The following is an 18,163-nucleotide window of genomic DNA, read 5'->3' as shown; positions in this document are numbered from 1 at the left end:
AGCTGAACGAATGTGAAAGGGATTTTGTATAGTCCCTCAGAGCATCATCCTTAAAAGAGAATCTGATTGGTTGTCTTGTCCTTGATAACACAACCATGGGAGTCAAATGTAAGAATACAGTTGTTATCAGAGGCTAACTTATGAACAGAGAGCAGGTTATGAGAGATGTGGGGAGTATGTAGCAATGTGGAAAGATGAAATATGTGAGAGGGAGAGTGAAGAGTACCAGAACCTGTATGACTGATAGAGGTGGAGGAGCCATCGCCCAGAGTGACAGATTCTGAACCGGAGTATGCATGGAGTCGAGTGATGAACCAGGGAGGAGTCCGGTGTCATATGTATGGAGGCGCCACTGTCCATGATCCATTCACCCGGGGACGATCTGGAGGATGATTGAGCTAAATTGGCCCGAGGACGAGAATTTGGCTGTGGAAGACTCTGATAGCTGGTATCCAGTCGAAACCAGCATCAAACTGCAGAATGTCCCCTCTTATGGCAGATCTGACATTCAACAGGAGTTCTGTATCTTTAGCCTGTCCAGAATTGACCCATCCTCCTTGTCGAGCTCGACCGCGTCCCCGATTTGCATAAGAGAACCGTCCACTACCTCATCCTCTGATAGCCATTAAGGCGAAGGAGGAATCAACTGCAGATGTTTGTTTTTCCTTTGTGTTCATGATGATTTCTTCACTGCACAGGAGAGCATATAGCTCATCCAGTGAAATGGACGAGGACCGGACTCGAATTGCAGTGGCAAATGAGTCGTAAGAGGGAGGTAAACCATTGAGGATGTGAAGAATGATATCTTCTACCTCAGGATTGGATCCAGCCGTTGCCAGTGCATCAACTCTAGAGCGAACTTCATTCAAGAATTGTTGCATTGACAAGTTGTTTTTTCTGATGTTGTGAAGTTCGTTTTTCCATTGAATTATATGAGTTCTGGTAGCTGAATTCAACCTGTTGTCTAGAGTGGACCATATTTGATGACAGTGATCAAGGTTGATCACAAAAGGCAGTAATGGCGAGGAAATGGTAGAATTTAGTGCAGAAGATAGGAATTGGTCTGTAAACGACCAAACATCATATTCCGCCGAGTTGGAAGCAGACGGAATTGATGTTCCAAGCAAAAACCCAAGAAATCCACTTGCCTTGAAGATTCGAATGATCTGGGAACGCTATGTGAGGTAGTTGTCAGCTGCTAGCTGGATTGGAACCAGTGATTGAATCCTGGTAATGAGAAACCTAAGATTTGGAGAGATGGCTGGGTTGGAAAAGCTTTGGGCTGCTTCGTCGGATCTATTTATGGATCCTGGAGACGCCATTTCGTCATCAAGAAGGGTGGGAAGAACTACTTCAAGCTCAATTGATTCTGAGGTCATGAACTCTCTGCAAGGAAGAATGGAAGGAACTTGACCGTCACAGGTTCAGGGACCTGCTCTGATACCATGATAGAATAAGGAAACTGAGAAGTTCACAGCTGAAACATTAGTGAACAGTAACTAGCACGACATGGTGCCAGTTACTGATACTCCTCTGGAACAGTAGCAGAAAGAGAAGAGGAGGAAAAGAATTTCATTTCATTTCAGTCATCCCAGAATGGAATACAGGGGAGATGCTTATATAGACTGAAAGATGAATCTTCCGGAAGGAAGATCTGTTACAGTTTGTTAAGGGAAACTGATTCAGTTGTTGAATTCCCATGTGAGGAAGATGCTAGAAGGTGTGATGCTTGCTGTGCAGCAGAGGTTGATTTGGATGAGTGCATCTGTGAGGCTGGTGACAAACCGGAGGGTTGTAACAGTTCTAAGGCAAAGGTTGGCTTTCTCTTCCACAACAGTATAACATCAAAGCACAATTTTTAAAATAGTTTAAAAAATATTATAAACACATCATTTTAATTTTTCGCGATTTGCACTTATGTCTCAAAAATTTTATTTTTTAAAAAATAGACCGTAAAAGTTACGAATTAGTTGCAATGCAGGGTTGAGAAAATGTATTTTGGCGAGAACTGAAGAAGATCATATGGCGAGAAAATGTTCCTTTTTCTCGTGAAGCCCTCCAAAGTGTATCAGCAACAGCTTTAACACCTGGGTTCTCAAGGATTAGCTTGGATGGTGCAGTAGTATCATAGATGGTTGTCTTTAAACTGGGTGAGATAAAAGAAGTGCTCTTGCACATTGAAAGGGGGAAAATGTCAGGAAAAAAATACATGCAGCAGGCAATTTCAATTTCCATGTCTAACTCGGCCCTGCAACAAAATCTCAACTTCACCTTACCGGATCCAAGATTGCGAAGCCTAATCTCAACTATTTGTGCTCTGATTTTTATTGGTTCCTTTTTAACCAAACATTTATATCAAACATTACATCAGGCATCGCCATTTCCTATGATCGGAATCAGTCCTGGTGCTTCTTGTCTCTGACATTTCATACCATGGTGCCTGACAAGCACTCAGTTTTCATATTATAATGAATCATACAATGAACCAGTTTGATTTGCTTCAATTTGCAATTTGCTTCTGAACTAACAAATTAGTCAACTTCCTGCGCTTCTCTTTCTACTCCAGTATACTCAATTCTCATCTTTTTGTAACGCCACAACAAATCTGCCTTGACATGAAGCACAAACTAAGTCAATGTGTGCCAAAGACATGGCACCACCAAATAAAACATGGTGAATGCCGAATCATGCAAATCAGAATTATCTCTTATTGGTTCATCTCTCAGCTATGACCCTGAAGCGTGAGGACATATGTAAGCATAGAAGTTGAAGTGGTGTGAGGTCAAGCAAATTGTTATACAAAGAGAACAGCGGAATGGAAGTGAGAAAGCACGATAATGAACAGGAGGTCAATTAACAGAATTCTGTCTTTGGTTTCTTTCCAAGCACATACACAATCAGAGAGCAAATCAAGAAAATGCACCGAGAAAAAACAAGGCCTTTTACAAGTTTGAAATTCATCACTTAACAATAGAAAAGAATGTATCTTTTAAGGAAATTTGAGCCTTCTTTTATGAATGGCTGCTCAAAAACCTAGGATTGTTAGCTCTCTAGGCCTAAGTCCAGTACAAAATGAATTCCGATGACATGGTATTTCATAAGAAATCGTTAAGACAAGCTCCAAAATATGAGCAGATTATTTTCTTTGTTTTCATGGCCTTTCTACATGGCTTGCTTCATAATCATCTCTGCTACCCCAGTCATGGAAAAGGCCATAGAGCTAGTAATCTGAAAACGCCTTGAAAGCATGAAAACACTTCGCAGGCACCAGTTTTTTGTCATTGTCGATCTTTCACTTGGATCCCACAGGAATCGTTTTGATGGCAGCAGCAATAGGCATGCCAAGAAAACCGATGAACACAGTAAAAAGCCACTGCTTGAATGTAAGTGGAGTTGTGCTGGCAAAATCCCCAAGGAATTGAACGATAACAAATTGGAAGATAATGGTGCTAGTAATGACAGCCAAAAACACATAGTTCTCCAAGATGCCATGAAACACATCTATTTTCTCCATCTCTCTAGAGCTAATCTCATTGAAAACCTGCACAAGAAGCTCTAGAAATCAGTGTAGTTTAAGTGTCTTTGTTTAATCCATCAAGAACCACTTGCCAGCCATTACTAGCTAAATGCATGTACTGATATAATAATATGAATATATTCTTTAAGTTAATGGCAAACATATAAGATGATGCACATAGTATCTTCCAGTCAGGTCAACAACTCAGCTATTCTCATGTCCATCCAGACCGTGTTCAAGTTTCCAGTAATGTAATTATGATGAGGTATATTATTTAGGGCAAAAGCTAAAAGAATAGTTTATCAAATAGACTTTAAGATTCATTATCTAGTCTAAGGTGAATACCATATTAAATGTGTTTATTTGGTCCATCCAAACCGTGTTCAAGTTTCAAGTGATGTAATTATGATGAGGTATATTTTTTAGGGTAATAGCAAAAAGAATAGTTTATCAAATAGACTTTAAGATTCATAATCTAGTCTAAGGTCAATAATGTATCAATTTGTGTTTATTTGGTTTAAACACTGTTAAATGGAACTTTGATAAGAGAAAATAAATTCTATGTTGGATTTCATGAGTAAGGTTCTAAGCATATGGATCATATCTTTTGCTCACTATTCAACATAATTTGGAGAAACTGATAGACCTGAAACCAAAAAGATGAGAAAGTTCCAAAGAAAAACCGCAGATGTCATGATTTACCTGACAAAAGACAAAGGAATTGAAAATAAGCGTATTAAGAATAAGATCAGAATCAGGGCCCTCAAGTTGAAATAGCCCTTTTCCTTCTGTCTGGAGATACCATATTACGATAAATTGATAGAAGGCTTGTCCCAGGATATTTCTCCACATTATGTTGCTGATAAAATTTCCATTCCTTCCTACAGGAGCTCTTTTCATCAAGCCCTCATTAGGTGGCTCAGTTGCTAATGCAAGAGCTCCAAGTGTATCCATAATCATGTTGACCCAAAGCAGTTGAACGGCGGTTAAAGGAGCATTTCCTATAACGAGATATAGCAAGATCAAAATAACTATGAGGATTAATTCAAAGCATGTGAATACTCAATAACTTTTTAACAGAGGTATTATCTACCTGTTAGGCAGGCTGAGGAGAAATTAACAACGAGAGCGACCACATTAACAGTCAACTGGAACTGCACAAACTTTTGAATATTTATGTACACAGAACGTCCCCATCTTGCCACAGTTACAATGGTTGAAAAGTTGTCATCAAGAATAATGACATCAGCACTCTCTTTTGCCACCTGCATATGAGAATACGGTTGAAAACATGTGGATGACAAGGCTCAGTAGAATCCTCCTAAACAAGTGCACTAAAAGATGCAAGAATTTACTGCATAAATGAGAATTTTGCTTCATTAGTAGCAAAGTTAATTACTGAAAAAGTTGAACCACTGGAAAGCAAATTTTATACATGAAGGGACAATATTCAATATTCATGAGGAACATTTTCAAAGCACCAGCAGTATCATGCCCCTAGTTCAAGCCATGGTTTGAAAATGGCGAGTGCTAAAATAATTGAAAGACATGTAAGGATGCAAAAGTGAGTTCCTAGCATGTAATAGATAATTTACAAGGTATATGTGATTCAAAGAAGACAATTATGTAAATAATAGCCGAATAACTGGCGCATTTTCACTCTTCTGGCTGTAACAGATAAAGAAGCTTCCATGCGGGATATATAACAGCAAAACCAAAAAGGGAGTAAAAATACCTCAGTTCCTGCAATACCCATAGCAAGTCCAATATCTGCCTCGTGAAGTGCTGGAGCATCATTTGTGCCATCACCAGTCACAGCAACAACTTCATTAAGTATGGTGCGCAGGTGTTTTACCAAGGTATGTTTGTCTAATGGTGAAGATCTAGCCATTACCTGGTAAATTAAAATATTAGAAAGTCGATGAGGACTAATTAACTAACAAAAAATATAGTATATAGATTATTATGCAAATAAAAGAAACTGAAACCTGAAGTTTTGGAATCAAATCATTCATTTCCTCTGGAGTCTTATTTCTGAACTCTGGACCTTCAATAGCTATTCCGTCAGCAGTAAGAATACCACATTCCCGAGCAATCGCCTTTGCTGTGTTTATGTTATCTCCGGTAACCATTCTCACAGTTATTCCAGCAGACCTGCAGATTGCAACTGACTCCTTCACACCTGGACGGACAGGATCTTTAATACCCACAATTCCAATACAAGTATAACCTTTAACTGGAATTTGATCCTCAGCTGAAAAATTATTTGCAATTTCTGTATAGGCAAGGCACAATGTACGAAGAGCTTCACTGGCAAAACTTTCGATTATATTATTGAGATGACGGACTGCTGCTTCATCAAGGGGAACAGCATTACCTGCAGGATCTAAAACTTTATCACAAGCAGCCAATATAATTTCTGAAGCACCTTTAGAATGGGCACGGAGTTCTCCTCTAGGAAGTTGGATAACCACCCCCATTCTCTTCTTTGTGGAATTGAAAGGTTCCACTTTTACCAGTTTAGTTTCTTGGCGCACTGCCTGAAAATCTCCTCCAAGTGATAAGGCAAACTCCAACAAAGCAGTCTCAGTTGGTGTTCCAAGAATTTCGAGCTTCCCATATTGGTTGATCACAACTTCTCCACCGGTGTTATTGAAAATAGACTGCAGAAGAATTTTCACTACAACATCTGGAAGTTGGGAGCCCATACTGCTCACCATCTCAGGATTTCTTACTTCTTTAATATCTCCACAAATACAAGCCTTCACAACAGTCATGTGATTGGTTGTCAGTGTACCTGTCTTATCACTGCAGATGGATGTTGCTGAGCCCATAGTTTCACAAGCAGCAAGATGCCGCACCAGTGCTTTATCATTCATCATCTTCTTCATGGCAAAAGCAAGGCTCAAGGTCACAGCTAAGGGCAGCCCTTCGGGAACTGCGACAACAACTATCGTCACAGCAATGGCAAAAAACTCCAACAACTCCAATGCATCATCTCCTGACCAGCTCAAGTATGAACCATCTAGAATTTTGTGGCTAATTAGGCCCTTTGCAAGCACTGCAAATGTCACAACTGCAAAGAAAAGACCAATTTTCCCAATGATAGTTGCCACTCCATTCAGTTTGACCTGCAATGGAGTTTCATCATCTCCTCCTTCACTAAGCGTGGCCATCAGCTTACCCCATTGGGTTCTCATACCAACAGTTGTTACCAACATTATACATGATCCATCTTGGACCTTAGTTCCAGACAAAAGAAAAGGATTTTCTTTATTTACAACGACAGGTTCGCTCTCTCCTGTTAAACTGGATTCATCAATCAATACAGAGAATCCAGAGACAAACAACCCATCAGCAGGGACTTGATCTCCAATTGATAAATGCACAATGTCACCTGGAAGAAGATCGTATATCGACATCTTCTGTCTGAATCCATCCCGTGTAACTTGTATGGATATCTTCTTCTTCTCCTTATCCAAATCCTTGAACTGTAAAGATTGCCGGTAATCACTTGTTGCAGTGACAAAGACAACTAGAAGAATGCTTGCAGCAATACCAAGGCCATCATGGGCACCTTTTGGCCATCCTTCTGTGGAAATGCCAACAATTAGAGATACAAAGGCACAGACAGCAAGAATAATAAGAGTCATGTCCTGAAGTGCTTCCCATACAAATACCCAAAAACTTCGAACTGGGATTTCAGTAAATTTATTTATTCCATAAATCTCTTGCCTGCATTTCAGCCTATCCTCAGAAGCAACAAGTCCATTAGTTGTTGATGTACAAAGCTTATTTGCAATACCATCAATACCACCATGCACTTTTAATTTCTTCACATCATGGCCTTCAACAATTGAACCCAATTCATCAGCACAAATTTGAAAGCCTGCTGCCTTGACTTCTTCAGGTACAGTGTACTCACTATGTAATGTGATACCTAAACACATTTGCCGATGTCAAACTTACAGAGACTTCTATATGAAGCTAAGAAAATATGACACAGTCAGCTTGAAGACTAGAACTTGAGAGAAATTGCAATTTACCATGTATAAACTGAAGTGCCGCTTTTGAAACCAAAACAGCGACCCGCAACTTCTCCTGAACAACACCATATTTCTATGTCAGTATATGCCAAAGGTAAGAACTACCACTAATTCATACAATAACAAGTGTGCTAGGCTGCTAGTGATCTACTCGGAAAGTAGCATCATAGTAGTTACTCGAGATAGATCCCTTGTTGATACTGACAGTGAATGGTGCAGGAGTAAAGCATATCCTGTGCTAATTAGGGCTAATGACGCTGCAATTTTTGAATAAAGATGGATGATGGGAATTAGGGTTTGAATTTTATTGATTTTTTACATCTGAAGTTGAAGTCAGGTCCTTTGAGTGCTGGGAGAAACAAATTAAATATATTTGGCTTCATATCAAGACTTCAAAGGGTTGAAAATATGGTAAATGTTAACCAAAAATAATGGTTTAATGGGATTGAGAGTTTAACCAGAAAATTTTAATGGTTTAAAGGGATTGAGAGTTTAACCAGAAAATTTGAAGTATCAAAAAATATAACCAAGGTAAAAGATCATGAGAAGTAAAACTAAAGTATTTGTGAATCATTTTAGTTTCACACAACTTATATAAAACTCTAAAACTAATCCTAGAATCAACCATAATAGAAGAGGCATTTTGGTAACCAAAATTCATAGAATACAGATGAGATGCTCTGATTGCTTGCTAAACCTTTATTGCAACGATATAACTTCTTTTATCAGCAGGGGTATGCATGCTGACCTTTTTTCCATTCGCAGTATCAAATGAATGCATAAAAGGAATGTTGGAATCCTTTCTGGTTCAGCTTTCACATTGGGAGGTTCATTAGCCTTCAAACACTTGAGAGTAGCATGACAACTCAACATTCCAAATTATATCGTACCTTTTGAGTTCATGATCATACTCATACTCCCATGACATAAAGATGGTAAATTTGTTGCTTTTGTGTGAATTACATGATATATGAAGAAACTAGGTGACAATATCCTCCTCACATCACGATAAATATGTAAAAGGTCCTAAGTTCAACAAGCAATTTTGACTTGAACATGTACAACAACTTGATCTGCAAGTGCTTGCAAGCTTCTTCTCCTCGTTCTGAATAATTCATCCCATCTAAGTAGTTAAGCTCTCATATTGCTAATTTCTTGTTCAAGTTAATAAACACTTCAACATATGTTTATCTCCAAGTTTATTATTGAAGTTCTTATCACTTCCTGTGGCCATGACCAAAGCCCAAACCTAAGCTTTTAAATCAAAACTAAAGCAGGAATAGAACTTACATGTGCAATTAAAGTATAAAATGTTTAATTATTTGGCTAAGATGAAGGCCAAGGGATGGTTCTACAGATTCTATAATTTGGATGCTAAAATGTTGTGAATTTCTGATTTCCGGATAAGTACAGTAATAATGAGCATGAAAGCTGTTGTCAGAAATTTGGAAATATAGCGTAAAACATAATGGCATAGTTAGAAATAAAGTATGCTGTACCGGTACCTGTAGGTGTACCGGTCGCCTACCGGACCGGTACAGTACCAATTTGGACCGGTTTATACCGGTACCGAATCGGCTAACAGCAAACAGCACGCGCGGCGCGCTGTGGCCACTCTTGCCACTCGGTGGCATTTAATGCCACTGTGGCATTGTGGCAAATGCTGCAAAGTGGCATTAAAGCCACTCTATGGGATTAAATGCCACTCTTTGGCGAACCGGATGCCACAGAGTAGCATTAAATGCGATTCTGTGGCGCACTGTGAAATGCCACTCTGTAGCATCCAGTTCGCAGGCTGAACCGGACGGAACCGGTCCACGCTCTTGCACCGGCCGGTTCAGGCCAATACAGGCTCTGTACCACTCGATTTTGGCCTCATTGAGGCCGAAACCATTTTTCACTACGGAACCGGACCAGTCCGATATGGGCTGAACCAGCTGATACAGGCCGGTTCAGCATACCATGGTTAGAAAGATGTGCTACATCATAATGAAGAGTTAAAAGCACCATAGATAAATTGCCTGTCTCAATTTGAAGAGAGGCATTCCGTACCTCTTGCTATTTGATTAACAGGTTTTGATCAAATTCTCTAGACACATTCCAAAAGGATGAGTTTTAAGTTGTATGAGAAAGTACCATCATGCATTTATCTAGGGTATGTTGATGAGAAATCTATACGTACTACTGAAAATAAGAACTTTGCTAAGATAATTTTCTTTCTTGATGAGCAAAATGTGAAAAACTCAAAGAAGTCTAACGAAAACCACATGATGAACTATCAAGTGCAGTTAAGGATCTTCACAAGTTGTGCAGAAAAATGATTGGCAAGGAGTGCAGGAAGAAGGAATGAAGCACATGATGTAGGTGAACCAACATTGAGAATACGTAGCTTGAGGAACTATTTGTTGGAGAAAACTCACTTATAGATCAGTCAAGGATATCTTAGAGACAATTTAAGCTTTTTGTAGCTACTTTCCTATTAAATAACCAGCTCACAGATGCATCTGAACTAGAAAGCCCCAAGTAAGCCAGGCTGATGAACAAAAAAAAAATATACCAAAAAAAAAACACATGAAAGAAGGAGATGGAGACTAACATGGAAATCACAAAACATAACCTGGTTAAATAGTCGGATGGTAAGAAAGTACTTACTAGAAGGTAACTTAAATTGTTGAATGAACAAAAGAGCTTGCTACGAAGTAATAGAATATGACTTTCTGACCTATAATGAGAGTGCCAACTTGTTGAGTACTATCAAGCTTGACCAAAGCATGTATGGCAAAATTGAACAACTGTGGGAAGTTTGGAGGAAAATATATAATGAATCGTCCAAAAATTTTCAAATCAAAGGCGCCCTAATTATCTGAAAGTCAGAACCAAGTGAATATAGTATTCATGGTACGGTAGATTCTATACAAACCTACAGCAAACACTGAGAAATGGTCCAATAGTTTTGACTTCATGCTGTTGGTAAAGAGAAATTTGTTAGTCGTTATAATACATTAGTTATAAAGAGAAATTTGTTGGTCATTATAATACATCAGTTAAATTTCCCAACGGATTTCCTTGGTCACTTGTTTATAAGACACTTAGAGTTCGAATTGTTCAATATGAACAATGCAAAATCCATCAGATGTCATCTTATTTATCATTGCAAGTCCCTTTTTCTTTTCCTTTATGAGGTGTAGAAACCCAACCACTCTAAGAACAATACAACTCACTGCATCAGCCTGTAACATGGGAACCAGCTCAGGATGTCAGGATGTAAGCCCTTGAACCACTGGAAACTGAATGCCAAGTCGGTGTCAAATAAACTAATTCAAGTAAATTAAAAGGTGTTCCCCGAAATCATAAGCCGCTGTGGTTACAAGACTGAAAATAGCACACGTTTCAGTTTTATTAGTAGATTTTTCACCAATTTGGTAAGGAACATTTGACAACGACGAGATTTTTTTGATATCTAACAGATCCTTTTAGGTGTCCTAATCAAACTGGTAATACACATACAGATATGGCTGAAGATGTTAAGTGGGAAACATTTACTTTGGTTTTTCATCTTTTTCTGCAGGATAGATCTGTCTTGGGAGTGCAATTGCAAACTGTCAAGCATGTTTTTAAGCTTGCAAGAAGAATTTGTGGAGGAGATCTTTAACTTGGTTTGCTATGAGGATAATATTTCATCATGATAATCAAAGCATTCACTTGTGCAAGAGTTTACATTTTCACCTGTTGATTGCAACACCTTAATATAGAAAGTAACATGCAGACCCAGGGGGAGAGGCATAAATGGGAATGCAGGGCCTTAGAATTGTTCAGTACAATAGGATGAGAGAGAGAAAAGAAAACTAGGGAAGAGATAGAATGCAAGGTAAAATGAGTTAGGAAAAAGACAGCAAGGCAACATTTGGTCGAAGGGATAACTTTCGGAGGGGTATTCCTGCTAATGTTAAAGGGATAGGCTATTCCTTGGAATAGCAATTCCTTGCTTTTGGCTGCAGAGATAATTCGTAAGTAAGTGCATCAGTTTTCACAATGATATGTATTTTATAAAAGGACAAAATCGCCCCATCTCATACGACTCCCAACCTTCCAAAATGAGAGACTACTTCAATCTGCCAATTTGTTCTCATTGGCTTGATGCATTCATGGAACAATGTAACCATAAATGGGATCGAGTTCCAAACCAGTATCTAAGATTGAACTATTAATTCTCCCAACAATATCTAGCAAATGAAGTACTAAACATTTCATGGCAAATTCACCAACCTAACCAACCAAAACCAGACAAATTCAGCACAGGGCACGGGCAGGATTCGAACCTTGTTGGTTTTCTTCATGGCGGCCGCCTCGTAGCGCTTCGAGAGGTTGGCGGTGAAGCGGAACCGGCGCTTCGGGTTCTTGACAACGCCGCAGAGCTTCCGCCATCGCTCGAGGGTCTCGGCCGACGAGTTCTTGGACTTCACCCCACCAAAGTTCTGGTTCAGATAGCTCTCCATTTCTGCTCTCCCTTCCCAAAATCCAATCTTTCTTCCCCCCCTCTACCTCCGGGGCCTTGTTAGGCTCTTGTAGACGGCTTGGAAGAGCTCTCTCTCTTTTCAAGAGGGTTCCAAGAAAGATAGGCAAAGCGCGTGGAATGGCAGCAAAATGGCTTCTTGGCAGAAACGTCCATGCGGATGCTTCAATTTGCTGTCGCTCAAGGAGTTGATGGGAAGCGGAAAATGAGAAGCCTCACGGCATGTGGTTGGAAAGAGGAGAGAAAAGGAGGAAACTTTGGAACGGCGAGAGCCGAGGAGAGAGAGGAAGGAGGAAGGAGGAATGGGATCCGAAATAAGTTGAGAGGAAGGATTGGTGGCAAAGTTTCCTTGGGTTTTGGGAACAGACCGGAAAATTGGGGTTCAAAACTGACCGTTATGAGGAAGAAGGTAAAAAAAAAAAGCAAGAAAAAGGACATGCATTATTTTTAGCTTCCAGCGATAGTGTCTGCAAACTTTCTCGGTCTTTGCAAATCGTCCTTTAATTGCCGTGAGAGCATGTGGCTTTTTTCCCGCATGCTTCCATTGCCCCTTCTTAGTGAGTCCTTTTTACACCATGACCATGTCGTGTAGGCCTTCCCGTCATCCCATGGAAGTAGTGGGATTGGTTTCCTTTTATTTTTTTTGTACGAGTTGTAAGTGAATCGAAAGTGACAGGCAATTATAGTATTGTATATTGTGTTGCCGTCGGATCAAGGCCGGAATACAGTTAGGATGACTTTGAGATCGGTAGGAATCGAAATGAACCGGCTGACTGAGATGTGGATAGCTGATCTTCTTCGAGAATGGTTTACAAAAAGTCTATTTACCGGAGAGTTTCCGACGGAGAACCCTCTGATACGTAAGTTAGGATAGAAAAAAAGCAATATGAAAAGAAAAGATTTCAGCATAGTTGAATGATATTGCATACCTGAGATCCTTCGGGTTGTCCCTTTATATGTAGAATAGCCAATAGTACGAATACGGTGTAGGCATCATTCTATGTGGGCAGCATGCGGCATTTATTGTGCATCGAATGCAGAGCTGCCATAATTGTAAGTGGCTGAAACTGTTAGTTCCTATCGGCTCTTGCTGATTGGCTCCTCAGCTGATCGGCTCCTCAGCTAATTGGCTCCTCAGTTGGGGCCAACATTGTTTACCTCGATTTATACTGAGGTCAAGAATGTCGGTTTGGTTAGAGATTGAGGTGCCCAATATTTTCACCATCATTTTGGACTCATGGGAGCAAGATATTTTATATTGGTTTAGCCAAAGACGCTAGTTCACAATGCCTTTTATATCAACCAAACCTCTCTCATTGAAAAACTAGGAATTTTGAATGCGATTCTTGAATGGTATATCTCTAAAATACTGGATCTAAATACCTATAGCATATATGAGTCCCACCTTTCTCTTTAAAAAAAAAAAAAATAGAAACAAAAAAAGTCTATCATATCCCTATAGCATATATGAGTCCCACCTTTCTCTTTTTCGATATTAATAGGCTAAACATGACAACACTCCTAAATCTCCATAATCTGGATAAAGGCAGGAATCGATCCTAAACACTACATTTGTACATTCGTTAAGATACTTACAAGACTCCTAAATCTCCATAATCTGGGTAAAGGCAGGAAATGATCGTAAACACTACATATGTACAATAGTTAAGATACTTGCAAGCAGGTTAGCTTGCACCTTCAAATCAAGTATATTGTTGTTTGCCAACCAAAATCGTCTGCGTTATTGATAACTGGATTATGAACAGATTAGAATAGAATTAGGACTAATTAATGCTAGTCATATATGTACAAGTAGGGCTTTATATAGGTGGTGAGATCACTAACAGTTGTAGCTGAAACAATTTTAGTTTTTATTCAGATTGAGTGCACAGCAAATCAGCAATTATAAATGCTTCCAAACGAAAGTTTAAATTCTAGGATTTAATTTAACGGTTCATATTTCTACATAATAATAGCCTGCTTTAAAGTGGTTAAAACAACAGTTCAAGCAAAGGTATAGCCAACATTCATAAAGGAGACAACATCCTCAACAAAGACTCTGTGAGAGATTCAGTTATAAAAGTATAACCTATTACAGTTACATGTTGCTACCTCTTTATTCTTCGTTACAACTCTATTTCTTTCCACTTTCTGGCTTATCTGAGGATTTTTGAAGTATAAGATATTTTCTTATCATAAATTAAAGTATGGTAACAAATCCAATAGCAAGAGCACTTTGCCAGCCGTTGTCACGCATTTAAACTTCCACATTAAAGTATAAAAGTCGTTTACTAAATTTGCCAGTGTTTGGATGATCTTTTCTAGTGTTGCTTTAAAATATAAATTAAAAAAAAAAATTAGTGGTTAAGCTTCCCTTATTGATGCTATAAAGTAGTGTCAAAAGATCACCAAACTTGATGTAGATCATTTTGGCTATACTATAGGTTGGGTTGAACAGGATTCAAAAGCAAAATCCGCTATATCAAAAAGACGAACCACAAGCCAAATTTCTAAAGGCCATAACTTGATCATACAATATCCGATTAAGATGATCTTTTGTTTTGAAATCGGATAACTTTTTGAAACCTATGACATAGTGTTATCCTTAAAAAGAGTTGTGCCTACAATGATCAAGCTTAAATTCCATTATTTGGATCCTAAAATGGGTCAACCAAACCGAAAGTTTGCTTTTTGGGAAAAACTTTAACCGGATTTAACTCTCAATCCTAAAAGAATTTGGCAAAATGACAGAAAAAAAAGTTCATGTAAGAATCGGGATCTATCTCCTATAGAATTTTAATTTTTTTCCAATTTATTTTTACTATGTATGTCCATTTAGGAAAGTGAGTTTATTTTTCTAAACTTCTTTTAAGAGATTCGAGTTAAGCAGGTTGAGAAAAAATTTTCTTCCTCCCAATGGGATAAAAAATTTAGCTATCTCTTTATGACTAAAAAAATATTAATTGATAATCAAATATAAAATTATTGGTAAGTTTTAAATAAAAGTAAATAATACCAACCTAAACATACATTTTCATCCAAAAGCTTTTTAATATAATTTAAGATAATAAACATTCTTAAGCTAACAAACTCTACTTTTAGATAATACATACTGCTATGTTTGAAAATTTTAATGAAGAACCAAACAAAAAATATTTATATATAATTGAGGCTACTTGAATGAACAAATAGGAATAAATAGCCGTTGGGGTTCCAGGTTTAATTGTTGCTCCAAGCACAGTCTATTGAAGTATTAATTGGGTCGGGTTTGGATTCGAGCAACAAATATATACACTGGATTCTGGTCGGGTGGGAATCGAGCCTAGGTATCCATTGAGCATCAAACAATGTAGATAGAGACTTAATCAATTCATGTTTTTTTTTTTTTCAATGAAACATCCAATACATGGTAGGAAGATGAAATTATGAACAACTCCACCCTGTGCAACCTTCGTCCAACCCTTAGAAACCAATATATTATCAGAAATACGTGGCGTTCTCCCTCCCTCTCCTCCCTAACGGATCATTGTATGGGAAAATAGGGAGGGAGGAGTGTGGGACCCAGAGGACGAGGTATCTGCGTCCAGATGTGTCTCGGTCACAACAATTATCCTGGAGCACCAAAGAGCCAATGGTATCTAATGTGCATGCAAGTTGGCACTTGAAGCTTATCATGAAGGAGATGGGAGAAAATAGAAGAAGGACCACCACGCATTTACTAGAAAGGCTTTCTGTAGTTCCTGGGATTCTCTTTCTTTTGAGATAGTATTACTTATGGATTAATTGAAGTTTTTTTTTTTTTTTTTTGGTCTTAGGCGATTCAGCTCTCATCTCATCCTAAAGAAAAAATCACATTCTTTCATAGCACATAAAAAAGAAAAAGAAAAGAAGAGAAAAAAACATTTTAGGAAGGTGGAAGAAGAAGAAGAGGATACCTTTCTCTTGGTTTGCTGCACTAGAGGAGAAGTCCATGGTTTTCGATTGTTGTGAAGCGGAAACCTACAGTATGCAACACCAAAAGAAAAGATGCATTAGATTTCTTGAAGGTTGACACATGGAAGAAGATTTGGGGAAGAAGAAGAAGAAAACACCTTCCTCTTGATAATTTGTTGTCGAGGAGAAGCTGGAACTCTCTTCTGCTATTCTTTATTTGTTGCTGTGTGAGACTTAAATCAGCTGGAGGGGAAAGAAATTTTTTTTAAAAAAAAAAGTACAGTAAAAAGAAAATAAAAAAGGATAAGAAGGGTCCACTTTTTCACCCAAAAATCTTTTTTGCTTGCCGTGGATGAGAAACTCAGAGCTTTTCCTCCCCTCTTGTGATGTGGTGGAGAAACTTAACATCCATAATTTCTCTCGGTTTATTGTATTGGAGGAGAAACAGAATGCTTTATTGTAACTTCGACTGCCATGGAGGAGAAACCGCATCTTTCCTTTTCTTGTTGTTTCTTGTGGAAGAGAAACCCGTCTCTACCTCCTCTCCGTTTTCTATGAAGGAATAGTTTAAACGTCACCGAACAATACATGCTATTTTCCTTCTATAAGATTTAGAAGTGTTAGGAAAGATAAATTGAGGAGAGAACATGGTCAGGATATGTTGATTTAATGGAGAGCACACACGGTCATGAGATGAAGACCACCATCCTATGGATGGGGAAGATCCTGCATGTAGGTGAAGTTGTCAAGATGGTTGCGGAGATTATTTTTTTTGGTGAAATTGATTTATTATATCAATCCAAAAAATACATTTATGAGCATGAGAAAATAAAATATATAAAAATTAAGAAAGGATATATATCCTAAACATTCAAAATGTGGATTCCATATAATTAACAGCATATATGATGTCATCCAGTAGCATTGATAGCTTCTCTACAAACAAATTTTATAATAAAAGAATGAAGAGCTACTACTATTCTCCAACAATCTTGATGCAAAAGATGGTTAATGATGCCTGAAGTAGTCTAACCAGAAAGCTACCTAATAACTATCAAGAAGTCTCATTCTAGTATAATGTGTGAAGCTTTTAATATTTTTGTGGCGTATGCCATAACTTTAGTACGAGAATTTTTTGTTTCATAATACAGCACTACAACCACAATCTCTTTATTTTGATTTATATTTGTATTTTTGTTTTTATTGAAGCTATTGCCAAGTTATAAGCTAGGTTTATTATAAAAGTCGTTGGAAGGATGGAAACCACCAGCCAGTTATTGGTAGGAGTGGACAATTCCCCTTAAATGATGATGGATAGATGTTGAAGGAAGGAATCCAGTGGTTGTCTTAAACTTTTTTTATCTTTTTTTTTTGGATAGATTAAGAAATGGCCATATTAGATCAAAGAGACAAAATATGGAATTACTTCACATATAGAGTTGCACCCATTATATATGGAAGATAGGTTAAATTTGGCGTGAGATGCATGTGAAAAGAAACATGGATGATTGTAATATCTCTATTTGATTAAAGAGAATTTTTCATTTATACTTTTGTTTAATTAATAAAGAGAGAAGAGAGAGAGTTTACTAAGATCACATAAAATGTTAATCTATGGAAAATTCTATACCTTGGAGATTTCACTACCTCGATCATCTTATTTAAGATTATGCCATTTTTTCTCATGGAATATTGATCTAGTTTGTTTCTAAGAAAAATATGTGACAGAACTGAATGTTCACAATTGATGTTGTCATAAAAAATCTGCTGCATAAAGCAATACAAATTGGCATGCCTAGAGTTGGATAGCTGATCATATGTATATCCCAAGATGAAAATTTTTATGATCAAAGCATGTGGCAAATTACTATTGGTTGTGCAACTTGGACCCCCGGCCAATACTTGTAGATGGTTGTTTCAAATAGAAATTGAATCTTACTGATGTAATTGTTTGGTCTATCAAAATATATCAAGCACAAAATGAATATTTTGAAAAATATTATTTTTGCAAATATATTTAGGTTGATATGGGATTAGACTCAGACGTTGAGATTAGTGCAAGCAGTATTACCTATTTCATTAATTTGTTTGTATTCTATCAACTTTAGGCAGATGCACATCCTTCGAGCTTTCCCAATTGCCTACTTTGGGCAG

General features: G+C 37.9%; 1 protein-coding gene across 2 annotated transcripts; it reads right to left on the bottom strand.

The window, feature by feature from the left end:
• Positions 1-2,903: 2,903 nt before the first annotated feature.
• Positions 2,904-17,014, bottom strand: LOC103705297 (calcium-transporting ATPase 10, plasma membrane-type). 2 transcript variants are annotated; one of them, XM_026803960.2, is made up of 9 exons: positions 16,336-17,014; positions 16,168-16,252; positions 16,012-16,075; positions 7,564-7,618; positions 5,506-7,457; positions 5,253-5,411; positions 4,611-4,782; positions 4,220-4,518; positions 2,904-3,541 (listed from the first exon to the last, which is right to left on the bottom strand). In XM_026803960.2, exons 1-9 carry the CDS (start codon positions 16,499-16,501, stop codon positions 3,293-3,295), a joined length of 3,201 nt encoding a protein of 1,066 aa, XP_026659761.2. In that variant the 5' UTR covers positions 16,502-17,014; the 3' UTR covers positions 2,904-3,292. The 2 variants fall into 2 exon arrangements, with proteins under 2 accessions (XP_026659761.2, XP_008787179.1); XM_008788957.4 differs by lacking the exon at positions 16,336-17,014 and adding an exon at positions 11,883-13,245 and having other exon boundaries at positions 16,168-16,204.
• Positions 17,015-18,163: the final 1,149 nt, after the last annotated feature.

This window comes from Phoenix dactylifera, chromosome 6 (genome assembly GCF_009389715.1).
Source record: "Phoenix dactylifera cultivar Barhee BC4 chromosome 6, palm_55x_up_171113_PBpolish2nd_filt_p, whole genome shotgun sequence".
Classification (NCBI taxonomy): Eukaryota; Viridiplantae; Streptophyta; class Magnoliopsida; order Arecales; family Arecaceae; genus Phoenix; species Phoenix dactylifera.
The sequence above is the reverse complement of the archived record's forward strand: the minus strand, read 5'-3'. Positions and strand labels throughout refer to the sequence as shown.

Coding starts and splice junctions, on each gene's coding strand:
- LOC103705297 (XM_026803960.2), bottom strand. CDS start 16,501: ATGCGGTTTCTCCTCCATGGCAGTCGAAGTTACAATAAAGCATTCTGT. Junction 16,253..16,335: donor CAAGCAAAAAAGATTTTTGG/GTGAAAAAGTGG, acceptor TTTCCCCTCCAG/CTGATTTAAGTCTCACACAG. Junction 7,458..7,563: donor GGCACTTCAGTTTATACATG/GTAAATTGCAAT, acceptor AAATGTGTTTAG/GTATCACATTACATAGTGAG.